This window comes from Dermochelys coriacea, chromosome 1, assembly GCF_009764565.3.
Source record: "Dermochelys coriacea isolate rDerCor1 chromosome 1, rDerCor1.pri.v4, whole genome shotgun sequence".
NCBI classification, from domain to species: Eukaryota; Metazoa; Chordata; order Testudines; family Dermochelyidae; genus Dermochelys; species Dermochelys coriacea.
In genome coordinates, this window is record NC_050068.2 from 8,313,611 (window position 1) to 8,333,351 (window position 19,741).

General features: G+C 47.4%; 1 protein-coding gene across 1 annotated transcript in view; it reads right to left on the reverse strand.

The window, feature by feature from the left end:
* LOC119849263 (disintegrin and metalloproteinase domain-containing protein 20-like) overlaps positions 1–19,741 on the reverse strand; it is a 202,866-nt gene that overhangs the window by 104,514 nt on the left and 78,611 nt on the right. The window contains exons 10-11 of the mRNA XM_043504014.1: positions 15,468–15,549; positions 4,189–4,346 (exon numbers count right to left, since the gene is read on the reverse strand). Of these exons, the coding sequence (XP_043359949.1) occupies positions 4,189–4,346; positions 15,468–15,549 (240 nt within the window). The remainder of the gene's footprint in view (positions 1–4,188; positions 4,347–15,467; positions 15,550–19,741) is intronic.

Here is a 19,741-nt window from a genome sequence, read left to right on the forward strand (position 1 = left end):
ATGGCATGGCAGCGGGGATAATTCTTGGTGCAGAGGTCTTGGTTACTGAGATGAAGGGACTCGGGTGCATCCGGCATGCAAAGGTCTCTTGAATGGCAGACTTATGCCTTTACCAATCATCCTGGCATCGGTGACAGTGCTGGGGGGATGAAGACTTTGTCCGCACTGATCGCTCCTATGCCAGGTGAGCCATTGCTGGTGGTATCGATGTGGACTTGGGTACCAGGAATATCTTTTTAAAGGAGTTCTTACTCCTGTCCTTCAGTGCCAATGACTCAGTGCCCATGCCCATCGAATCCATGGGCCTGTCAGTGGTACCATCACTGTAGGTTTCCATGATCCATGGGTGCCAGATTGAGATGGCTTCATTGCCAAAGATACCAAGTGAGATGGTGATCGCTTGCAGCTATCTCATGTCTCACTGTGGGGGCTTCCTGCTCAATGAGTGCACTTATCTGCAATTGGAATCACCTCTTTACAAGTGAGGCACTTTTTGAAGCCCAGAAAAAGGAGCATACCTTGTTGCGGGAATGATCCCCAATGGGGAAGAAAACATGGGAGGAAAAATAAAGTTTCTTTTTCTTTTTCAAGGGAAAAACTGCAACTAGAACTATAACTAGGAGACTAACTAACTAACTATAGGTATGTAGATTAAGAGAACAGTCTTAACGGACTACTAATGGCTCTGTCTCTAGCCAGAGGTGGTTGAGAAGGAACTGAGGAGGGCTCGCTTATGCACATGGGCTAGCCTTGTGGCGCAGCACGAGGAGAGACAGTGCATGTGCAAGCCCAATGGACGCTGCTACTGAAGTTCTCTGATTAGCAGTGCAGGGATGCAAGCACACCTACAGTGGAGCACCCATAGGGACGCTACATGAAGAAGAACAGGTGCTGTCAGTGGGTAGGTGCTGCTTCCCTTTCTGAGATAACTGAATTGGAGTGCCTGGAATACAATCTGTAAATGGGGGAAAGCCCCATGGATTCCAAAGACCTCACTGGACAGGCATAGGCCCTCAGTGAATTCCTTGCCAACCACTCAATGGTACTCCTATGAGTGGATCCATGGAAGAGTGGAAATGTCTGGAGGAGGAGCAGTGACAGTGGCTCAGAGGATGGAAAACATAGGATTGAACCTCTGATTCAGAAGATGACTCCTCTCCTTCTGTTCACCACCATGGAGGTGCAGTTTCAGATGATGCCAGCGACTAGTGCTTGAGGTGGAGAGGCCCACAGAGAAGCGAGCATTGTAGGTTCCCTCTTCGACAGTACTGAAGGGCGAGCTGTCAGGGGTACATGAGGCTGGTACAATACCAAGTGTAGTAGCGATCCTGCCCATTGTCCCATATGTGCCAACACCGATAGCGTTGACTCTTGTATTGCTGGCAGTACCAGCACCAACAGGGTCAGGATGTTCCGGGCAGTCACCAATGCCTCTGGCGGATCACTATTAAGATAGTGTCATTGTGGTGCCGCAGATGAGAAAGGAGTTCCTTTTGTCTCTGGACTAGATGAAAACTGCCTAGGCACTGAAGTCAACAGTGTATTATTCTGCAGTCTCAGAAGAGTGCTTGGGTTTGGACCACAGTCTACTCTTATCCCCATGCCTAGCAGACTTCAGTGCCAGAGATCTCTCCCTTTTGGCCATCTGCTTCTTATGCCTCTTCTTAGCCACTGGGGAATAAGAGCAGTGTCAGGACTCAGATATGGCAGGAGACGCACTCCTTACTGACATCGAGGCACTCGGTGCTGAGTCTGACTAACCTGGCTCAGATGGACATCTCGAGAACTCTTCCATGAGTACAAACTTTAGCCTGGCTTCATGATCTTTCTTCATGTGAGGCTTAAAGTCTACAGATTTGGCAACAGTCTATGATATGAGCTTCCTCAGGGCACTTCAAGCAAGTTCAGTGCAGGTCGCTCATGGGCATAGCCTTATGTCAGGAAATACAGGGCTTGAAGCTGGGTGATCAAGGCATCCCTGGGTACTGGGAGTTGACTGAAATGCTGAGATGGTAAAAAAAAAAATCTAACTAACTAAACACTAATAACCTTAACACAAATTATTTACAAAACAAGAGAACATAGTTCACTGGGAGAACTTTCAAATGCAAAAAGAGCAGTTCCAGTGATTGTCACAGGGGGTGAGACGGGACCGAGGAGGGTTGGGTGGGTCTTTTGTACCCATGACACTGTTGCACAGCAACAGAGGGCACTCAAGCCACCCTGATGGGTACCACCAAGGGAAAAAATTTCTGGCAACTGTGCGCAGGGATATGCACATATCAAGAATGGAATGCACATGTGCAATCACTCAAAGAAGAACTAACATTTAACAAATACTTAATCTATTTACATTAGTGACTGTCTAACCGGTGAAAGTAACTTAAAGGACTTACCGATACAATGGAGTCCTGAAAAGGGGGTGTGGCCATGACCGGAAAAGGCGTGACCTTGACTGGAAGAGGCAGGGCCTTTAAATACCCGGGCCCTTTAAATCAAGTTTTAAAGGCCCCAGGGCTCTGGCTGTGAGCCCTGGGGCCTTTAAATCACCCCCAGAGCTATCAGCTGCAGAGGCAGCTGGGAGCCCCAGGACTCAGGGGCGATTTAAAGGGCCCTGGGCTCTGGCCGCTGCTACCACAGCAGAGCTCCGGGCCCTTTAAATCACCACCGGAGCCCTGCCGCCTCTACCCCGGGGCTCCGGCAGCGGGGCTCGGGTGGCGCTTTCAAGGGCCTGGGGGCTCTGGCCACTGCGGGGAGCCCCAGGGGCGCTTTAAAGCACCAGCCTGGGGAAGCTGGTCCGGTCCCGTACAACGTACTGGCTCTTGCTGGTACGCCGTTCCGGACTGTACCAGCTTACTTTCACCTCTGCTGCCTAACTATTTGCAAGTAACAATAGATGAGAAAGAGAACTGAAAGAACCAGGGCTTGAAGGAACACAGGGTGCTCCAAATCCATCACAACCAGAGAGAAGGAACTGAGAGGGAGTTGGAGAAGCATTGTCCTTTATACCCTTCAGGTATGAGCACAAGGACACAGCACATATTTGCAATCCCAGTGGTAATGATTGCAACAATCTTCAACTCTTGTTCACTGGTCACACATAAACCTACAATGGAATGTATACATCTGCAATCACTTGAAGGAAAACCACCGCTGCAAAGTGCTACGGGCCAGTAAAAGGAAAGTAGGGCCCATAATCCCTTAGCATTCTTGGGTTTCAACCTGAACTCCAAACTAATCCACAAAGCAATTGATATCAGGTCAAATGTGGAATAAGGAGCCGAGAGAGAGAGAGAGAGAAACCAAAGGAAAAATATCACATGTACAAGTCAGAAAAGACTTCTGAATTTAATTGATTCTTCAAAGGCAGGAAGCCTAATATGCATGTCAAAAGGAAGGGCAAAGGAGTTAGTGACTGAACATGAGAACATTTTCAACTGGTATTCTGTGCCTCCTATATAATATGCAATGTAGATGAAAGACCATCCTATCTCATGTGCACCAGGGGCAACCAGTTCATACAAATAAAACCACAACCTCCTAATTTTCCAGTGACTGTGAGAGGGTGTACACTGATGAGGAAGGAGCCAGAGATGCCGTGGGGGAAGGGCTAGCCCCACACTGCTGGTCTTGTCAATCATATATGGTAGGGAGGAGGTCTTTGAAATGGAGGAAACTGCAGTCAGCTGGAGGGGGAGGAGCAAGATTACCCTAAGCAGGAGGCTGCTGGAGTGACTCCTGGAGTCACAGGGGGAACTCCCATCCAGGACACCTTCTCCCCAATGTGTGGGCAGTACAGCAAACACCCATGGAAAGCTGGACACAGTAAGCCTGACTCAGCAGCCCAGCCCAAGAGATTTCTTAAAACCCACTGCACAGGTCCTGTATTGTTGGCAGCACTTTGGACCTTCTTTCCCCCCCTATGAAGGGCCGCAGGAAGGGGAAACTCTTGAGTCCATTGGGGTACTTAACTTTCCTTTTGATTCCACCATCCAGAAAGACTCAAGGAGCCCCACAAAGGGCAGGGCCTCCTTGCAAAACCTAAGGAACTGGGGCCTGTGCTGGAGCCACCCATTGTAAATAACCATGCTACCATCTAGGAGAAAAAATGTAGGTGACTTCTTTACAATGAGTTTATCAAAAGACATAATTATTGTATTATAAACTTTAAAATCAAACATTACTCACGAGGCATATGACCACATCACGCATTTTCCTCCTCCAGGGCATTTGCAAACACAGCCTCTGGCTATATTTCTCTTAGTATTATCATGAGGGAAGCCAAGAGAATGGCCCATCTCATGTGCAACACTGATTGCATCATAAAGCACTGATCTAGATCTTGCCTGTACACAGTTAGACAAAATACAAAGACAAGGAGTTATGACTTACATATGAACATAAAAAAGCCAAATTTTAAGCGTTGTGTGACTGCATGAACACACTGGATAATATCATTTGCAAACATATATCTAGAACACTTAGAATCCCACAAGAGAACTTTCAGGGTGAAGGAATAATTTCTTCACACTGCCCTCTGAGATCATTTTAAGAGGTGGGAAAAAATGAACCACTCACAATTGATATGTCTAGTTCTGCCAAGGTCCCCAAGCCATAGAATTTTACCCAATAATTCCTACATTATTCCATAACTTCTGATTGTGCTAAAGCATTTCTTTTATAGGGGCATCAATTCCTGATTTAAAGACTCCATGTGATGAAGAATCCACCATAACACTTAGCAAGCTGTTGTAAAGGTTAATTAACTTCACTCTGCCTTATCTCCCATCCAAATTCATCCAGCTTCAGATTCTTCTCTTTGATAAGACAAATAGATTGAACTTTTTAAGTCTTTCACCTTAAAGCAGGTTTTTCAGACTGAATCATTGTTATACCTCATCTAATCCACTTCCAATTTTTCACCATTCATGTGAAAGTAAAAAGTAGGTAATGGGGGAGAGCGAAAATGGAGACCCTATGTTTGGAAGATTAGCAGAAAGAACTTAGTCATAATGGATCACTGATATCAATTTCAGATAAGATAAGAGTAGGTAAATAACTTTCACCTATTGCTTCCATGTCTTGGTTGTAGGGAGTCCATTTTTAATATTTCTAAATAATTGCACAGGATACAGACCAATTGGATTCTTGACTTCATACTGGTGAGAGTAAGGACTAAGGCAGAAATATGATTTAAATTCCCCTCACTTTGGAGAGTGCCTGGATATTTACTTGTAAAAATGATCAAGTGGCACAGTGTTCCCTACAAAGCTATTATAACAAAACCACTAAGCTGTGGGTGTATCAACTGGGAAAATAGGTCTCCAGCTGAGTCACTTTCAGTTCAGTTCATTTGATCCCCTTCCAGGGTGTATCACATTTTCATCATTACTGACCGTCTTTGGGGGGGGGGAACCTGGGCCTGCCTGCTACTCTGGGTTGCAACCCAGGGACCCTAGAAGAAGCAGTCACCTGCTGCGTCCTGGTACTAATTACTGTGTTTCCCTGGGCCACTTCTCCATGGACTCCCATTACCTTTCCTTCACCCTTAGCTCAGGCTGAAGTCTTTCTTAAGTCCCAGCAGCCAGCCAGGTGCTGCTTCTTGCTCCCCCAGTCCCTGCCAGTAACTGCTGTCTCCCTGGCATTGCAGTTCCTTCAACCAGCCAGGAGCATTGCTCTCACTCCTCTGGCTCCAGGCAGCAACTGACTAACTCTGTTACTGCAGCTCCTTTTACATGGGCTGGCTAGGTCCAGGTTGGCTGCTTCCCTGTAGCCTTTCTAGGCCACTTGGAGGTTTCAACTCCCCCGCTGCTTTCTGGGATGCGGGGTGGCAGGATCACAAGGTCTCGAGCAGGGGGCCTCAGGGCCTGTACACCCCATCACGATGATACAATACCTTGGCTGATAAAGTTTGCAGATGAGATATTGGTGGGGAAGTAAATAATGAGGGAGACAGACTACTGTTACAAATAGATCTGAACCACATGATTAAATGATCGCAGTCCAACAAAATGTGTTTTAATACAGGCAAATGTAAGATAGCACATCTGAGAAAGATGAACAAAATGCATGCTATACGTACAGGATGGAAGACACCATCTTGGAAAGCAGTGATTATAAGAAGGACTTGGGGATCATCAAAGCTAATTGCCTCAATGTGAACAGTCAGTGCATGCTATTGCAAAAAGGTCTAATGCAATCCTTGAACATATGAAAAGAGGAATATGAAATACAAGTAGGAAAGTAGTCTTGCCTTTGTACACAACATTGGTAAGACTGCTACTAGAATATTGTGTCCAGTTCTAGTTCCACACTTCAAAAAAGTTGTGGAAACACTGGAGAGAGTTTTGTGGAGGGCCACAAAAATGATCCAGGGGCTGGAAAAAAAACAGATACTAACTTTTCTATAATTGTTGTTCTTCAAGATGTGATGCTCATGTCCATTCCACATTAGGTGTGCACGCACCACGTGCACAGTCGACGGAGATTTTTCCCTCAGTGCTATCTATTGGGCCAGATAGTTGGCCCTCTGGTGTCATGCTCTCGTGTGCATATGAGGGGCCTGGCTGGCTCTGCACCTTCTCAGTTCCTTCTTGCCGGCTAACTCTGAACGAGGGGCAGGGTAGTGGGTTGTGGAATGGACATGAGTGAAAGAACAACAGTTACAGAAAGAATAATAAGCAATTTTTTCTTCCTTAGTGCTTGCTCATTCCCATGCCATATTAGGTGACTCACAACTGGTACCTTAGGATGTGGGGTCAGAGTTGATAGATATGCGGATTGCAACACTGCTCTACCAAACCCAGCATCATCTCTAGCCTGCTGGGTGATGGCATAATGAGATGAAAAACTATGCACCGATGACCAAGCTGCCACTCTAGAAATATCCAGAAATGCCTCTGAGGAAACTTGAGCTCTGGTTGAGTGGGCGATCATGATGGCAGGAGTTGGGGCACCTGCCTGCTCATATTACGTGTGAATGCAGGACATGATCCAGGATGAAATTCTGTGGGCCGAAATTGACAGGCCTTTCATCCCATTTGCTATTGCCACAAAGAGCTGTGTGGACTTACAGAACCATTTGATATAGAAGGCCAGAGCATGTCTAACATCCTGCGTGTGGAGATGCTGCTCCTCCCTATTCCTATCCGATTTCAGGAAGAATGCTGAGATGAAGATAGCCTGATTACTATGGAACTGTGAATCCACCTTAAGGAGAACGTGTGGAAAAGGTGAACTTGCACCTTGTCCTTAAAGAACACCGTATATGGGGGTTCTGACATTAGAGCTCTGGATCAACCAGACCCTCCTTGCTGAAGTAATTGCTACCAAGAAGTCAACCTTCCAGGAGAGGTATTACAAAAGGCATCGTGCCAGTGACTCAAAGGGAGGGCCTGTGAGTCTTGACAGGACAAGATTTAGGTTCCACGGTGGAACAGATTCGTGAATCTGCGGTATAGTCTCTCTGAGTCCTTGAGGAAGCAAATGGACATTTTGTGAAGAAAAACCCGACATACCATCCACTGGAGGGTGGAAAGTATAAATGGATGCTAGGTGTTCCTAAATGGATGAAATGGCTAGGCCCTGCTGTTTCAGATGAAGCAGATACTCCAGCATGGACTGGAGAAGTGACCTAGCAGGTGAGAGGCCTCACTGGAATTACCACATGGAAAAATGCTTTCACTTGGCAAGATAATTTGCTTTAGTAGATGGTTTCCTACTATCTTGTAATAACTGATGGACTTGCACCAAACAGGCCACCTCCATTGGGTTTAACCATGAAGTTTCCCCTCAGTCAGGTGGAGGGCCTTGAGGTTTGGGTGGAGCAATCAGCTGTGATATTGTGAGATCAGGTCTGGGAGGTGAGGAAGCATCATCAGGGTTGCTACTGACAGGTGCAATAATGAGGTGAACCAGTGCTGGCATGGGGCTTTAAAAATAACCTATAGTCTACCCTGCTTGACTTTGAGTAAGACTTTGTTCATGAGAGAAATGGGAGGAACAGGTGCTTTTCCAAGAAAGCAGGAAGGCATTTTAGAACAAGCCCAGGCTCTGCCTGCATAGAGAGCAAAACAGCTGACTTCTGTTCTGCTTGGTTGAGAACAGATCTATGAGGGGTGTCCCCCACGACTAGAAGATGGTCGTGGCTATACTGGGACAAAGGAACACTCATAGTGAGAGAAGTAAGGTCTGCTGAGGGGATCTGCCACATTGATCCAGGATCCCAGAAGGCGAGAAGCTACAAGGCGGATCAAGTGCTTCCCTCAGAATTCCCACAAGTGAATAGCCTCTTTTCACAGGGGGGAAGAGTGTGCCCCTCCATGCCTGTTGATGTAAAACATGGCTTCTGTGTTGTTCTTAGGGACTTGCACAACCTTGCCTGCAATCTGGAGTAAAAACACCTGGCATGCTAGATGGAGTGCTCTGAGCTCTCTGACATTTATATGCAAGGAGAACATCTCCTGGGATCAGAGATGTTGAGTCCTGAGGTGCTCAAGGTGAGTCCCCCAACCTAGCTCAGATGTATCCAAGACTGGGGATGCTGAGGGTTGGGGACTGATGAAGGGAATACCAAAGCCAACCTCCGGGGGTCCCTCCACCAATCTAGAGAGGTGAGAACCTTGGTGGGAACTGTAAGCACTGAGTCCAAATCATGATGGTTTGGTGAGTATGCCGATGCCAGCCATTCTTAAAGAAGTCTAAGATGCAGTTTCGTGTGTTGTACCATGTATGTGCACGCAGCCATATGACCCAATTGTATGAGGCAGAAATGGGCTGTCATGACAGGGTGGGCCTTGACCTGCTATATTAGGGATGACATTGCCTGGAAGCAAGCCTCTGGGAGGAAGGCTCTGATCCAGGTGCAATCAAGCACCACACCTATAAACTCTGTCCCCTGAATGGGGATGAGTGTTGACTTCTGCTCTTTTGTCAGCAGGGCCCGTGCTTGGAACATAGATTGGACCAGATGGATGCTGGCTCTCATCTGGGCCTCGGAGGAGCCCATGATCAGCCAGTTGTCAAGGTAAGGGTAGACTCACACCCCTTGCCTTCTGAGGAAGGCCACCACTATTGCCATGCATTTCGTGAATACCTGAAGGGCTGCCAACAGGCTGAAGGGGATGACAGGGAACTGGTAGTGGGTTTGGTTCACAATGAACCTGACAAATCTTCTGTGGTCCTGAAATACGGAGATGTGAAAATAGGTGCCTTTTAAGTTGAGGGCAGTGTATCAGTTCCCTGGACTCAGGGAGGGAATAATGGAGGCCAGGGAGACCATGCAGAACTTCCATTTCTTGAGATAACTGCTGAGGAAATGCAGGTCTAGGATGGGTCTGAGATCCCTGTGGCCTTTGGGATTAGGATATAATGGCAGTAAAATTCTTTCCCTCTCAAGCTCTGAGGTACGTCCTCCACGGTCCCTACCCAGAAAAGGGGTTGCACCTCCTGGACTCAAAGCTGCTTGTGAGAAGGGTTCCTGAAGAGGGATGGGGAAGGGGGGTGTCAGGGAGGGGTAGAAATAAACTAGAGAGTGCAACCATCTTCCACCATACACAGTACCCAGTGGCCTGAGGTGATGAGGACTACACTAGGCTGAAGCAGGAGAGACGGTTTGAAAACAAAAGGTGGACAGATATGGTACAGGAACTGGTATAACGTCCTCAGGCACCACATCAAAAGTTCTGCTTGGGGCCTCCCAAGTATCTGTGATGGCCCAGTAGTGAGGCTGAAGTGGACAGGGGCAAATGTCTGCATTTATAACCCCCGTTTTGCTTCTTAAATAGGTCCTGGCATGGTAGCAGAGCTGAAAAGTGGACTAGTTGTTGAGGCCTGAAGTGTTTCCTCGAAGGCACTGGGGCATATAGACCCAGGGACTTGAGGGTGGCTCTAGAAACTTTCAGGCTATAAAACTTCACATCCATTTGTTTGAAGAAGAGCAAAGTGCATTCAAATGGAAGGTTCAGGATGGACTGTTAGACCTCCATTGGTAGACCCGAGGCCTGGAGCCCAGAATATATATTGTGACAAAGTTCCTCCTCTACCTTGGTGGGTTCTTCGCTTAATGGCGGATTTGCTCGCCTCAGAGATTCATGGCAGCCCTCAGTTTGGCTACTTTCGTGGCTCAAATCTGCCATTCACTCAGATAACCTCATCACTGGCCAGCATGGGGAAAAAAAGAACAACCCCCGCAGTCTCTGCTGATCCACCATGTGGGTAGGGGAACAGCCCAGAGACCTTTCCCTTTGGTGGAACCCACAGTCCACGTCAACTCCTCCTGTGTCTGATCAGGAGTTGGGAGGTTTGGGGGGGAACCTGGGCCCGCCCTCTACTCCAGGTTCCAGCCCAGGTCCTGTGGATTGCAGCTGTCTAGAGTGCCTCCTGGAACAGCTGCATAACAGCTACAACTCCCTGGGCTATTCCCCCATGGCCTCCTCCCAACACCTTCTTTATCCTCACCACAGGACCTTCCTCCTGGTATCTGATAATGCTTGTACTCCTTAGTCTTCCATCTGTACGTCCTCTCACTCCCAGCTCCTTACGCGCTTCTCCCTAACTGAAGTGAGGTCCTTTTTAAACCCAGGTGCCATGATTAGCCAGCCTGTTTTAATTGATTCTAGCAGCTTCTTCTTAATTGGCTCCAGGTGTCCCAATTAGCCTGCCTGCCTTAACTGGTTCCAGCAAGTTCCTGCTTGTTTTGGAACTGTCCGTTACCTTACCCAGGGAAAGGGGATCTACTTAATCTGGGAATAATCTATCTGCCTTCTATCACTCTTCTGTAGCCATCTGGGCTGACCCTGTCACAATATGCATGAGCACTGCAGAAGCAAGGGATCCAACCTCCAAAAATGGTGGCCTGTGGGGAGCCACTGGCCACAGATGTCCCTTCCTCCACCAAAGCAGAGAACTCCTATCTGGACTTCTAGGGAAGACAGTCTTTCAATCTCATCATCAACTTCCAGACATTAAAACTGTATCTCCCCAGCAACGCCTGCTGGTTGGAGCTGTGGAGCTGTAGACCTCCTGTAAAATAAACCTTTCTTCCAAACAGGTCTAGTCTCTTTATGTCCTTTGCTTTGGGAGTCACTACTTGCTGTCCCTGTCTGTCCTTCTCATTGGCTGCCAAGACCACCAGGAATCCTGGAGGGGGGTGAGAGTACTAGTACTCATAGACTTGGGTGGGAAGAAAATACTTCTTTTCAGCACTTTTTGCAGTGGGAGGTAGGGAGAACATGGTTTGCCACAAGGCTTTAACTGGTACCATAATGGCCTCATTGAGAGGGAAGGTCATTGGGAGTGGACAAAATATCAACCAGGCTATGGGAGGATTCTTTGACTACCTCCACTTTTAGTTCTGGTCAGCTGCAAAGTCATCATGAGGGGAGGATACAGGCATCCCAGACACTGCCTCATCCAGGGAAGAGAAAGAAGAGGCCTATATTGGAAGGGGGTCCTGCTCCTCTTCTTCTGCACTGACTGAGTCCCAGAAATCTAGGTCCTAAGGCTTGGTACTGGAGTCCGGGTCACGTGCTGATTGTAGGATGGGGGCATTCTTCCTTCCGAGACTACAGAGTAAGAGTGTCTGGAAAAGAACCCTTGCACAGGGGGGAAAACCCCAGAGGTTCCAAAATGGCAGTTATATCTGCATAAGCCAGTTCTCAATGTGCCAAGTGCTCAGCAACACCCCTGCGCCCAGGTCCATCAACTGGTCGGGCTGCCCAGCGAGGAACTGACAGCAGTTCCTCGAGTGGGAAAACAATTCTACCTCCAAGTATGATGAGCCTTCCTCCAGGGAACATGGAGGGGAGGTATCCATCGGTGCTGGGGAATGGTGCTGAGGTGGGAATACCTGGGTTGACAAAAGCAAGGACAGATTCCGCCTAGATGGTACTGAGGTGGCTGGTACGATATGGGAGCCCAGGGCCACAGGCTCCCTTCTGCTTCCCGGTACCAACACCACCAACTCTTGTACCGCTGTCAGTGGTGGTACCGAAAGTGCCAGCAGGTCCCTGGCTGCAACAAATGCCTCCAGAATAGATGGTACCACAATCTTGCTGGTGTCGCATTGCTCTTCCAGTGCCAAGGGATGTGTGACAGTGCACCCCATAAGGCTTTATGGGAATATGCTCATGAATGTATATATGACATAACTGTAATATGTTTTATGCTACATATACCATGTAACATATCTCTGTAAAGGTTATGATCTACTGAAACTATTAATCCTATTTGTATGCATGTATCATTTTTGTATTCAAAGTTATGAATATTGGCTGTGTACTGGCTTGATTTTTAAGTAGCCTTTGTAAAGCATTTGGTCAGCTTCTTGAGAAAGGAGTGTGCAAATTAAGTGCCCAGTCAAGAAGCACTTAAGAAACAATGATAGGTTTCAGAGTAGCAGCCATGTTAGTCTGTATTCGCAAAAAGAAAAGGAGTACTTGTGGCACCTTAGAGACTAATGAATTTATTTGAGCATAAGCTTTCGTGAGCTACAGCTCACTTCATCGGATGCATTCCGATGCATGGAATGCATCCGATGAAGTGAGCTATAGCTCATGAAAGCTTATGCTCAAATAAATTTGTTAGTCTCTAAGGTGCCACAAGTACTCCTTTTCTTTTTAAGGAACAATGGATCTTGGAATGCTCCAATCCACATATGAAGTCTACCTGAGGACGTTCAAGATAGCATGTGACCCATGGCTGCTACATGTAAGTTCTGAGTCATGCATGGACATGTGACTGGCCCACATGACTCCAAAACTCCATATTGTAGCTGGGATTCTACACATGGGGAGTGAGGAGGTGTCTACCCACCAGAGAAAGTCTATTTAAACCCTGGGGAGACCCCTCCATTTTATCTTCAGCTTGCTCAAGAGGTAGCCTCTCCACCCCCAAGGATACCTGAAAGTAACTGGAACAAAGGACAGTAACTACAGGGGGTGTGAGTGATTGTTGGACCCACACTAGAAGGAGACTAGTCTGTAAAAGGAAGCTTACTGGTTGAGGTTTTTATCTGTATTCAGTTTTCTTAGACATAGATTTGCATGTTCTATTTTATTTTGCTTAGTAATTCACTTTGTTCTGTCTCTTACTACTTGGAACTACTTAAATCCTACTTTCTGTATTTAATAAAATCACTTTTTACTTATTTATTAACCCAGAGTATGTATTAATACCTGGCGGGGGGGGGGGGAGGGGAGGAACAGCTGTGCATATCTCTCTATCAGTGTTATAGAGAATGAACAATTTATGAGTTTACCCTGTATAAGCTTTATACATGGTAAAATGGATTTATTTGAGGTTTGGACCCCTTTGGGAGTTGTGCATCTGAGTGTTAAAGATAGGAACATTTTTTAAGTTGCTTTCAGTTAAGTCTGCAGATCTGGGGCACGTGGTTCAGACTCGGTCTGTGTTGGAGCAGACTGGCGTGTCTGGCTCAACAAAACAGGGCTCTGGAGTCCCAATCTGGAAGGGAAAGCAGGGGCAGAAGTAGCTGTGGCACATCAGTTGGCAGCCCCAAGGGGGTTTCTGTGATCCAACCCATCACAGTATGGTCCAGGACCGGACTCTATGGAATTTGCCTATGAGGTGGAGTTGATGATGCTGCCCTCAGAGTGGGGGTAAAGGACTGGCCAGACTCAGGTCATACTCCATGGCACTCTACATGCTTAGATTTCTCCAGAGTCTGAGAATGTCCCCTCTCTGCCAGCTGCTTCTTATGTTTTTTTCTTTGGTACCAGCGAAGAACAGTGCAGAGTTTCTCTCATGTCAGAAAGAGCACTCCACACTGACGCTGAGATACTGGGTGCCAAGTCAGACTGGCTCCATGTCCTTCTTCGTACAGAGCTTGAAGTCCTGACAGATCTGGCAGCGTCCCTGATATGAGTCTCCCAGGCACTTCAGACAAGGGAGTCACTCACAAGCATGGGCTTGCTACAGGAGGCACAGAGCTTGAAACCCGGGGAATGAGGCATGCCCCAGTACTGGGAGCAGACAAAAATCCGCTAACAGGGCAAGAAGTGTTTACTAACTATATATAAAATTAATCTACAACGGTCCAAACTGAGAAAATAAAGAACCGGGATAGTGAAACCAGTAAGCAAGAGGAGCTGTTCCAGCAACCGTCATAGGAGGTAAGAAGGAACTGAGAGGATGAAGAACCAACTGCGTCCCTATCAGAACATGAGTGCTCAGTGCCAAAGGGCATTAGAGGCGGCCCGACAGATACCACTGAGGAAAAAAATCTCCAATGATTGTGCAGATGGCATGCATACACCTAACATGGAGGAATGAATATGAGCAAGCATTTAAAGAAGAACAAGTTTTATGACATGAGGCTTAAGGAGCTCAATTTATTCATCTTATTAAAGAGATGGTTGAGAGGCAACTTGATTGCTGTGTATAGCTTTTTACACATGGACCAGATATCTGATAAAGAGGGGGGAGTTTCAGACTTGCTGACAAAGCCATAACAAATTCCAATGGTTGGAAGTTAAAGTTAAACAAATTCAACCTTGAAATAAGATGTAAATTCATAGCCATTAGGTATCTTTCTAAAAGATATGCTTTAATCAAGATTCTGGGAGAAATTCTATGGCCTTTGTGTGTGGATGGTTGGCTGGATGGTCATAGTGGTCCCTCCTGAGTGACTTCTGTGAATCTATGAATCCCCTGTTCATTACCTCTCTTCATGAGCCATGGAGAACAGAAAGCTTTGCATTGCCCTCAACATGCTCATAACACTTGCAGCTCTGCATTAGGACAAAGGAATATAATCAAATTGAATGTTTCAGGGTTTCAGGTATTTGTAGGGGTCAGGAAGGATTTCCCCTGCCTCCAAAATGCACAATTGATCAAATGTACTCTGGGTTTTTCCCCCCCACCTTCTTCTGACTCATCAGAATGTATTCAATTACCCACAACTGGAGATGAGACACTGGATGGGTGGACTAGGACTTTGAGGAGGTGCAGGGAGTCCTCCTTCTTAGATGACTGGCTGGTATGCCTTGTTCATATCCTCAGGGTTCAGCTGATCACCAGATTTTAAGGAAGGGATTTCCCCCAGATCTGCTTGACTGGGACGTTGAGGTTTTTCCTCCTTCTTCTGCAGTATGGGACATGGATTACATCCTGAAATCATCTAGGCATAGCTCACCTAGTCAACTCCCTGCATTGCAGGAGCCCTGGTGGCACCTTGGTCTCTTCCATTCTCTGCTGTGGCACACAACAGTTTAGTCATCTAAGGACTGAAAGCCTTTGGTCTGACTAAAGTCATTGGGCTTTATCTAGGGATAACTGGGTGAAATTTAATGCCCTGTGACATACAGGATGTCAGTCTAGATAATCTAATAGTTCTAGACTTAAATGCTATGAAACAATCACTTAGTGTAATGTTACAAAGAAAATATTTATATTAATTAAAATATCAATTTTTGAAGTGTACATACTATAGACTATATTTCACATACTTTGACAGTAGCTACTGAGGGAGTACCAGTGCACAGATAGTCTCCATAGGAATATCCATCAATCCCTGGATATTTTCCACCCCTAAAATACAAAATAAAAGTAAGTGTAAATACAGTAAATACAGAATTTCATTTGATATTAAATTGTTATTTATAGCTGTAAATAAATTCAGTATAAATAAGAGTGAAAAATAAGATCCGTATTTAGATCTATAAGAAAACATTATGCTCTTACTTGTAAATATGTCTTCTCATAACATAAATGTCCACCTATCCAGAATTACTTACAAGCTAAAGTCTGCCCCATCAGAACCAACTGAAAACATCTTTACTGAAGTGTCTTCTGCTGAGACCAGTGACCGTATTAAAAGATAAGTCACTTCTTCCACATGCCTTGGTAGCAACAATAACAAATCTATATCTAGGTTTGATAGCCAGCATGCTGTTGCATACCGGTGTTTGCCTCATTTTACATTTAGAGGGTTTGTCCACATCTCCCATGAGATGTCCTGATGTGATTCAAGCTGCACCAGTCTTTCCAACATAAGTCAAAACCCAGTGGTTCCTTGGTGGGGTCGATGATGAGCTGTTTGTTTTGAGCCATCGAAACACTCCACGTCGCTCTCCATTGAGCCTCAATGTTGAAGTTAAGTGTAAGGGACTTGAAGCGGTTCCATAGAGGGTTGTGAGATTTTAATCTTGTCTTTGGCAGGTTGTGCAGATCATCATGCAATTTTTGCTGTTTGCATTGACATAGCTGAGAAAGTGAGATGTCTGGGCAGCTCTTCTAATCTGTGGAGGCTGGATATGCGATATGACCAGGACCAATCAAATGGAGTTGATCTGAGCATCCCTAACACTATGCACATGGCATTATTGAATTGGGTATTAAGGAGTTTAGTGTGAATGGTGTGAGACCATACTGGTGCACACTATTCAGCCACAGAATATACAAAGGGAATTGTTGCAGTTCATAGGATCTGTAGATTGGAGCCCCAGGATGTTCTGGCCATTTTCCTGATAAGGGTGACACGAGACCTGACTTTAATGGGTGTTCTCAAAATCTTGTTGGAAGGTCAAACTCTGGTCCAGTGTAATGCTAAGATACTTTGGTTTAGTCTCATGGCTGACATTCTCACCTCAGAACTGCACATCAAGTTTGTTCAGTTGGAAAGTAATCATCATGGTTTTTTTTCAGTTTAGGCCTAAGTTTCCAGCGTTGGAAATAATTAGCCATTGTGCTAAAATCTTGGATTAGGGTGCAGCTGATGGCATGGAGGCTTGTGTGCTAAGCAGGTAGGACAATGCCATCCACATGTACAAATTTCCTCAACTCTGTGATTGGTATATCCATGGCACATAGATTAAAAAGTATTGGGGCCATGATGGAGCCCTGAAGGATGCCTGAGTTAAGAGCTCTTCGTCTGCTGATGTGGCCATTAAGGTGTACCTCAAAGCGGCAGTCCCTAGTTATTGCCACCAAGAGATGGATTGTTTGCTAGCAGTGAATTACATGGGGAATCTTGAGGAGGAGGCCCTGTCTCAAGATGGTGCCGTATACCAAGTACAAATCAACAAGGGCAATCCCTGTCTTCAATTTACGTTGGAATCCTGTCAATGTGGCTGGTAAGTGATGCCACTTGGTCACAGCAGTTCCTCTTCAGGCAAAATCCTGCCTGCTCCACTGGGAGGATGTCTTCGATAATGTCAGACAGATGGAGGAGTAGCACCCATTCCATGAGCTTGTTGATAGTTGAAAGGAGAGAGATGAGGTGGTAGCTGGCTGCATCCTCTGGGAGTTTCCCAGGCTTCAGTAGGCAAACACTGTTGCCTGTTGCCAGCTTGTTGGCACTTCTCTGGTTCTATGCACAGCAATAAAAAGCACTGCCAGCCATTCCCATCAATGTCTCCCCACGTTCTTGAGAAACTCTGGAGGAATGCCGTCAATCTCATTAGCTTTCCAGCTTTTGGTTTCCGATAGCACAACATTGATCTCTGCAACAGAGTATGCAGAGGAGAGTGGAGATTCCTCCGGGCATTGGTGAAGTTTCTGCAGAATTGCCGCTGGACCTCCTGGCACGTAATCTAGCCTCAGCACTGTTGGCATCTTGCTGTTAGAAAGAAGATGAGAGGTGACAGCATTTTCAGTTACCTTTGCCAGGTGTAGCATTACTGGATGGGATCCTCCAAGTTGCCACAAAAGAGCCCATGCCTTGCAGCTCGAATGGGTGAAATCAAGATTCAGCACTCTCTTCCCACATTTCCAGGAGCACCGAATTCAAGGCCTGAAGCAGCGCAGTGGCTTTATCTGGGTTGCTGCCATAATGGGTTATGCTCACCACCATGGCACCTCCTGCTGGTTGCTCTGGAAAATAGCTCTGTCCATCAGCAGGACGCCCTCCTCTTGTGGTGTCTCACTCTCTGTCGCTGCTTCTCCACTGTCTGTGGGGACCCACGTCACTCCCTGACCATGTGCCCCAACTCTGTTGTCTCCCCACTTAGCGGGAACCAGCAGTCCTTCGCCCGACCTCTTGCTGCAGTGGTGAACTGCAGACCCTAATCCAGCCCCTTGCTCAGGGGCAAACTGGAGTCCTTTGGCTGGCCACTTCCCTCAGCGGCCAGTGGGGCAAATGGGGGGGGCAGGCCCACCCAGTACTCTTGGCCCCAATCTGGTAGTCACTCACTGCCTCTCCTTCACCTCTGCCGCACCTGCTTTCCCTGGGCCACTTCCCTATAGCCCCAGCACTTACTCGGTCTCTGTATCAACCCCACAGTCTGGGAGTCAGCCAGGCCGGAGCTCCGCTTGCTCTCCTGACCCTGCCCAGCACTGCTCTGTCCCAGGTATTTCTCTCTACAGGTTGCCAGTCCTTGTCCCTCAAGCTCCAGGAAGAGACTGAGCTCCTCTCTGCCCTGCAGCCCTTGGTGTAGGGCCCAGCCTGGCTCTGACTGGCTGCTTCTAAACCTTCCTCTGATTAGCTGGGTTCTGTGCAGACACTCCAAAGGCTGCTATTAACCCTTTGCCAGCCAGTGAGGGGCAGCTTCCCCATCACACACCCTCACCCTCCACACACACACTACCGGGGGGTGGGTGTCTATTTCCCCAGCTTCCCTCACAGCTGGACCCACAGGATGTCTTACTCCTGCTGCAGGCTCTCCACTGAAAGAAGCAACCTGCTTCCTTCTTCTAGTATCTGGGTTCCCACCGTAGCCAGTCCCTCTCCCTTGTGGGTTCCCCCATCTGTTTGGGACTCCACCGTGGCCTGTCTTGCCCTTGCGCAGATTTCCTTATTTATCTGGGGGCCCTCTGCCCCAGATAATTTCCCTTCTTGGGCCTTGGTCCTCACCACCCCCTCCTTTGGGGCAGTCTCAGACTGAGCCTGATCCTCTGGCCTCCCGCTCCTTCTCTGGGAGAAGAGCCTTCTTAAATAGCCCTCGTTGTGGCAAAGGAAGCACCTCCTGTGCCTTTCTTTGGTCATGGCCCTCCCACAGTTTGTTTTGGGCTTAGCCCGGGCCCTGCAAGTCCCATAGAGGTACTCCCTCTTTCTGTTCCCAGGCTCCCCACAGGCCCAACCAGTTCAGGGCCCTCCTGTTAAGCTCACAGGGGGTGCTTTCCCAGTTTCTTCCTTTCACAGGTGGGGCCTCTGTGCTCCATCCCAGTAGGGGCACTCTCTTTGGTTGAGTCCCCTTTGCCCACAGGCAAAACAGATCTTAGACCCCAGCACCAGCCTCCAGTCCCAGGTGTCTGGTTTATAAAGTATACGGGGTCTATGGTCCCACTGCCACAGCAGCTTACATGGACACCAATGTTGCTCAGCAATCTGGGCCACATAGGCCATCCAATAATAGTCCATTTTCTCCACCCTCACTGTCTTTCAGTGTCTCTAGCAGGCAACTGCTCTCACAGTCTTCCATCTTCCCCTTGGATCAGGGCGACCATGTGCCCGCATTCTCCACCACGTGTAACTGGTAAACTCTAACCACCAAGCTGCCTCCTGCTGGTTGCTCTGGGAATTAGCTCTCTCAACCAACATGGCACACTCCTCTTGTGGTGTTTCCACAGTCTTTGCTGTCTGTGGGAACCACGTCGCTTCTGAACAGTGACGTCCTCTTCAGCGCATGGCCCTCCAGCTGTGCCCCAACTCCATTGTCTCCCCCATTCCAGGGGAAATGGCAGTCCTTCACCTGGCCTCTCGCCGCAGTGGCAAACTGCAGCCCCAGTCCAACCCCTTGCTCAGGGGAAAACTGCAGACCTTTCAATGGCCACTTCCCTTGGT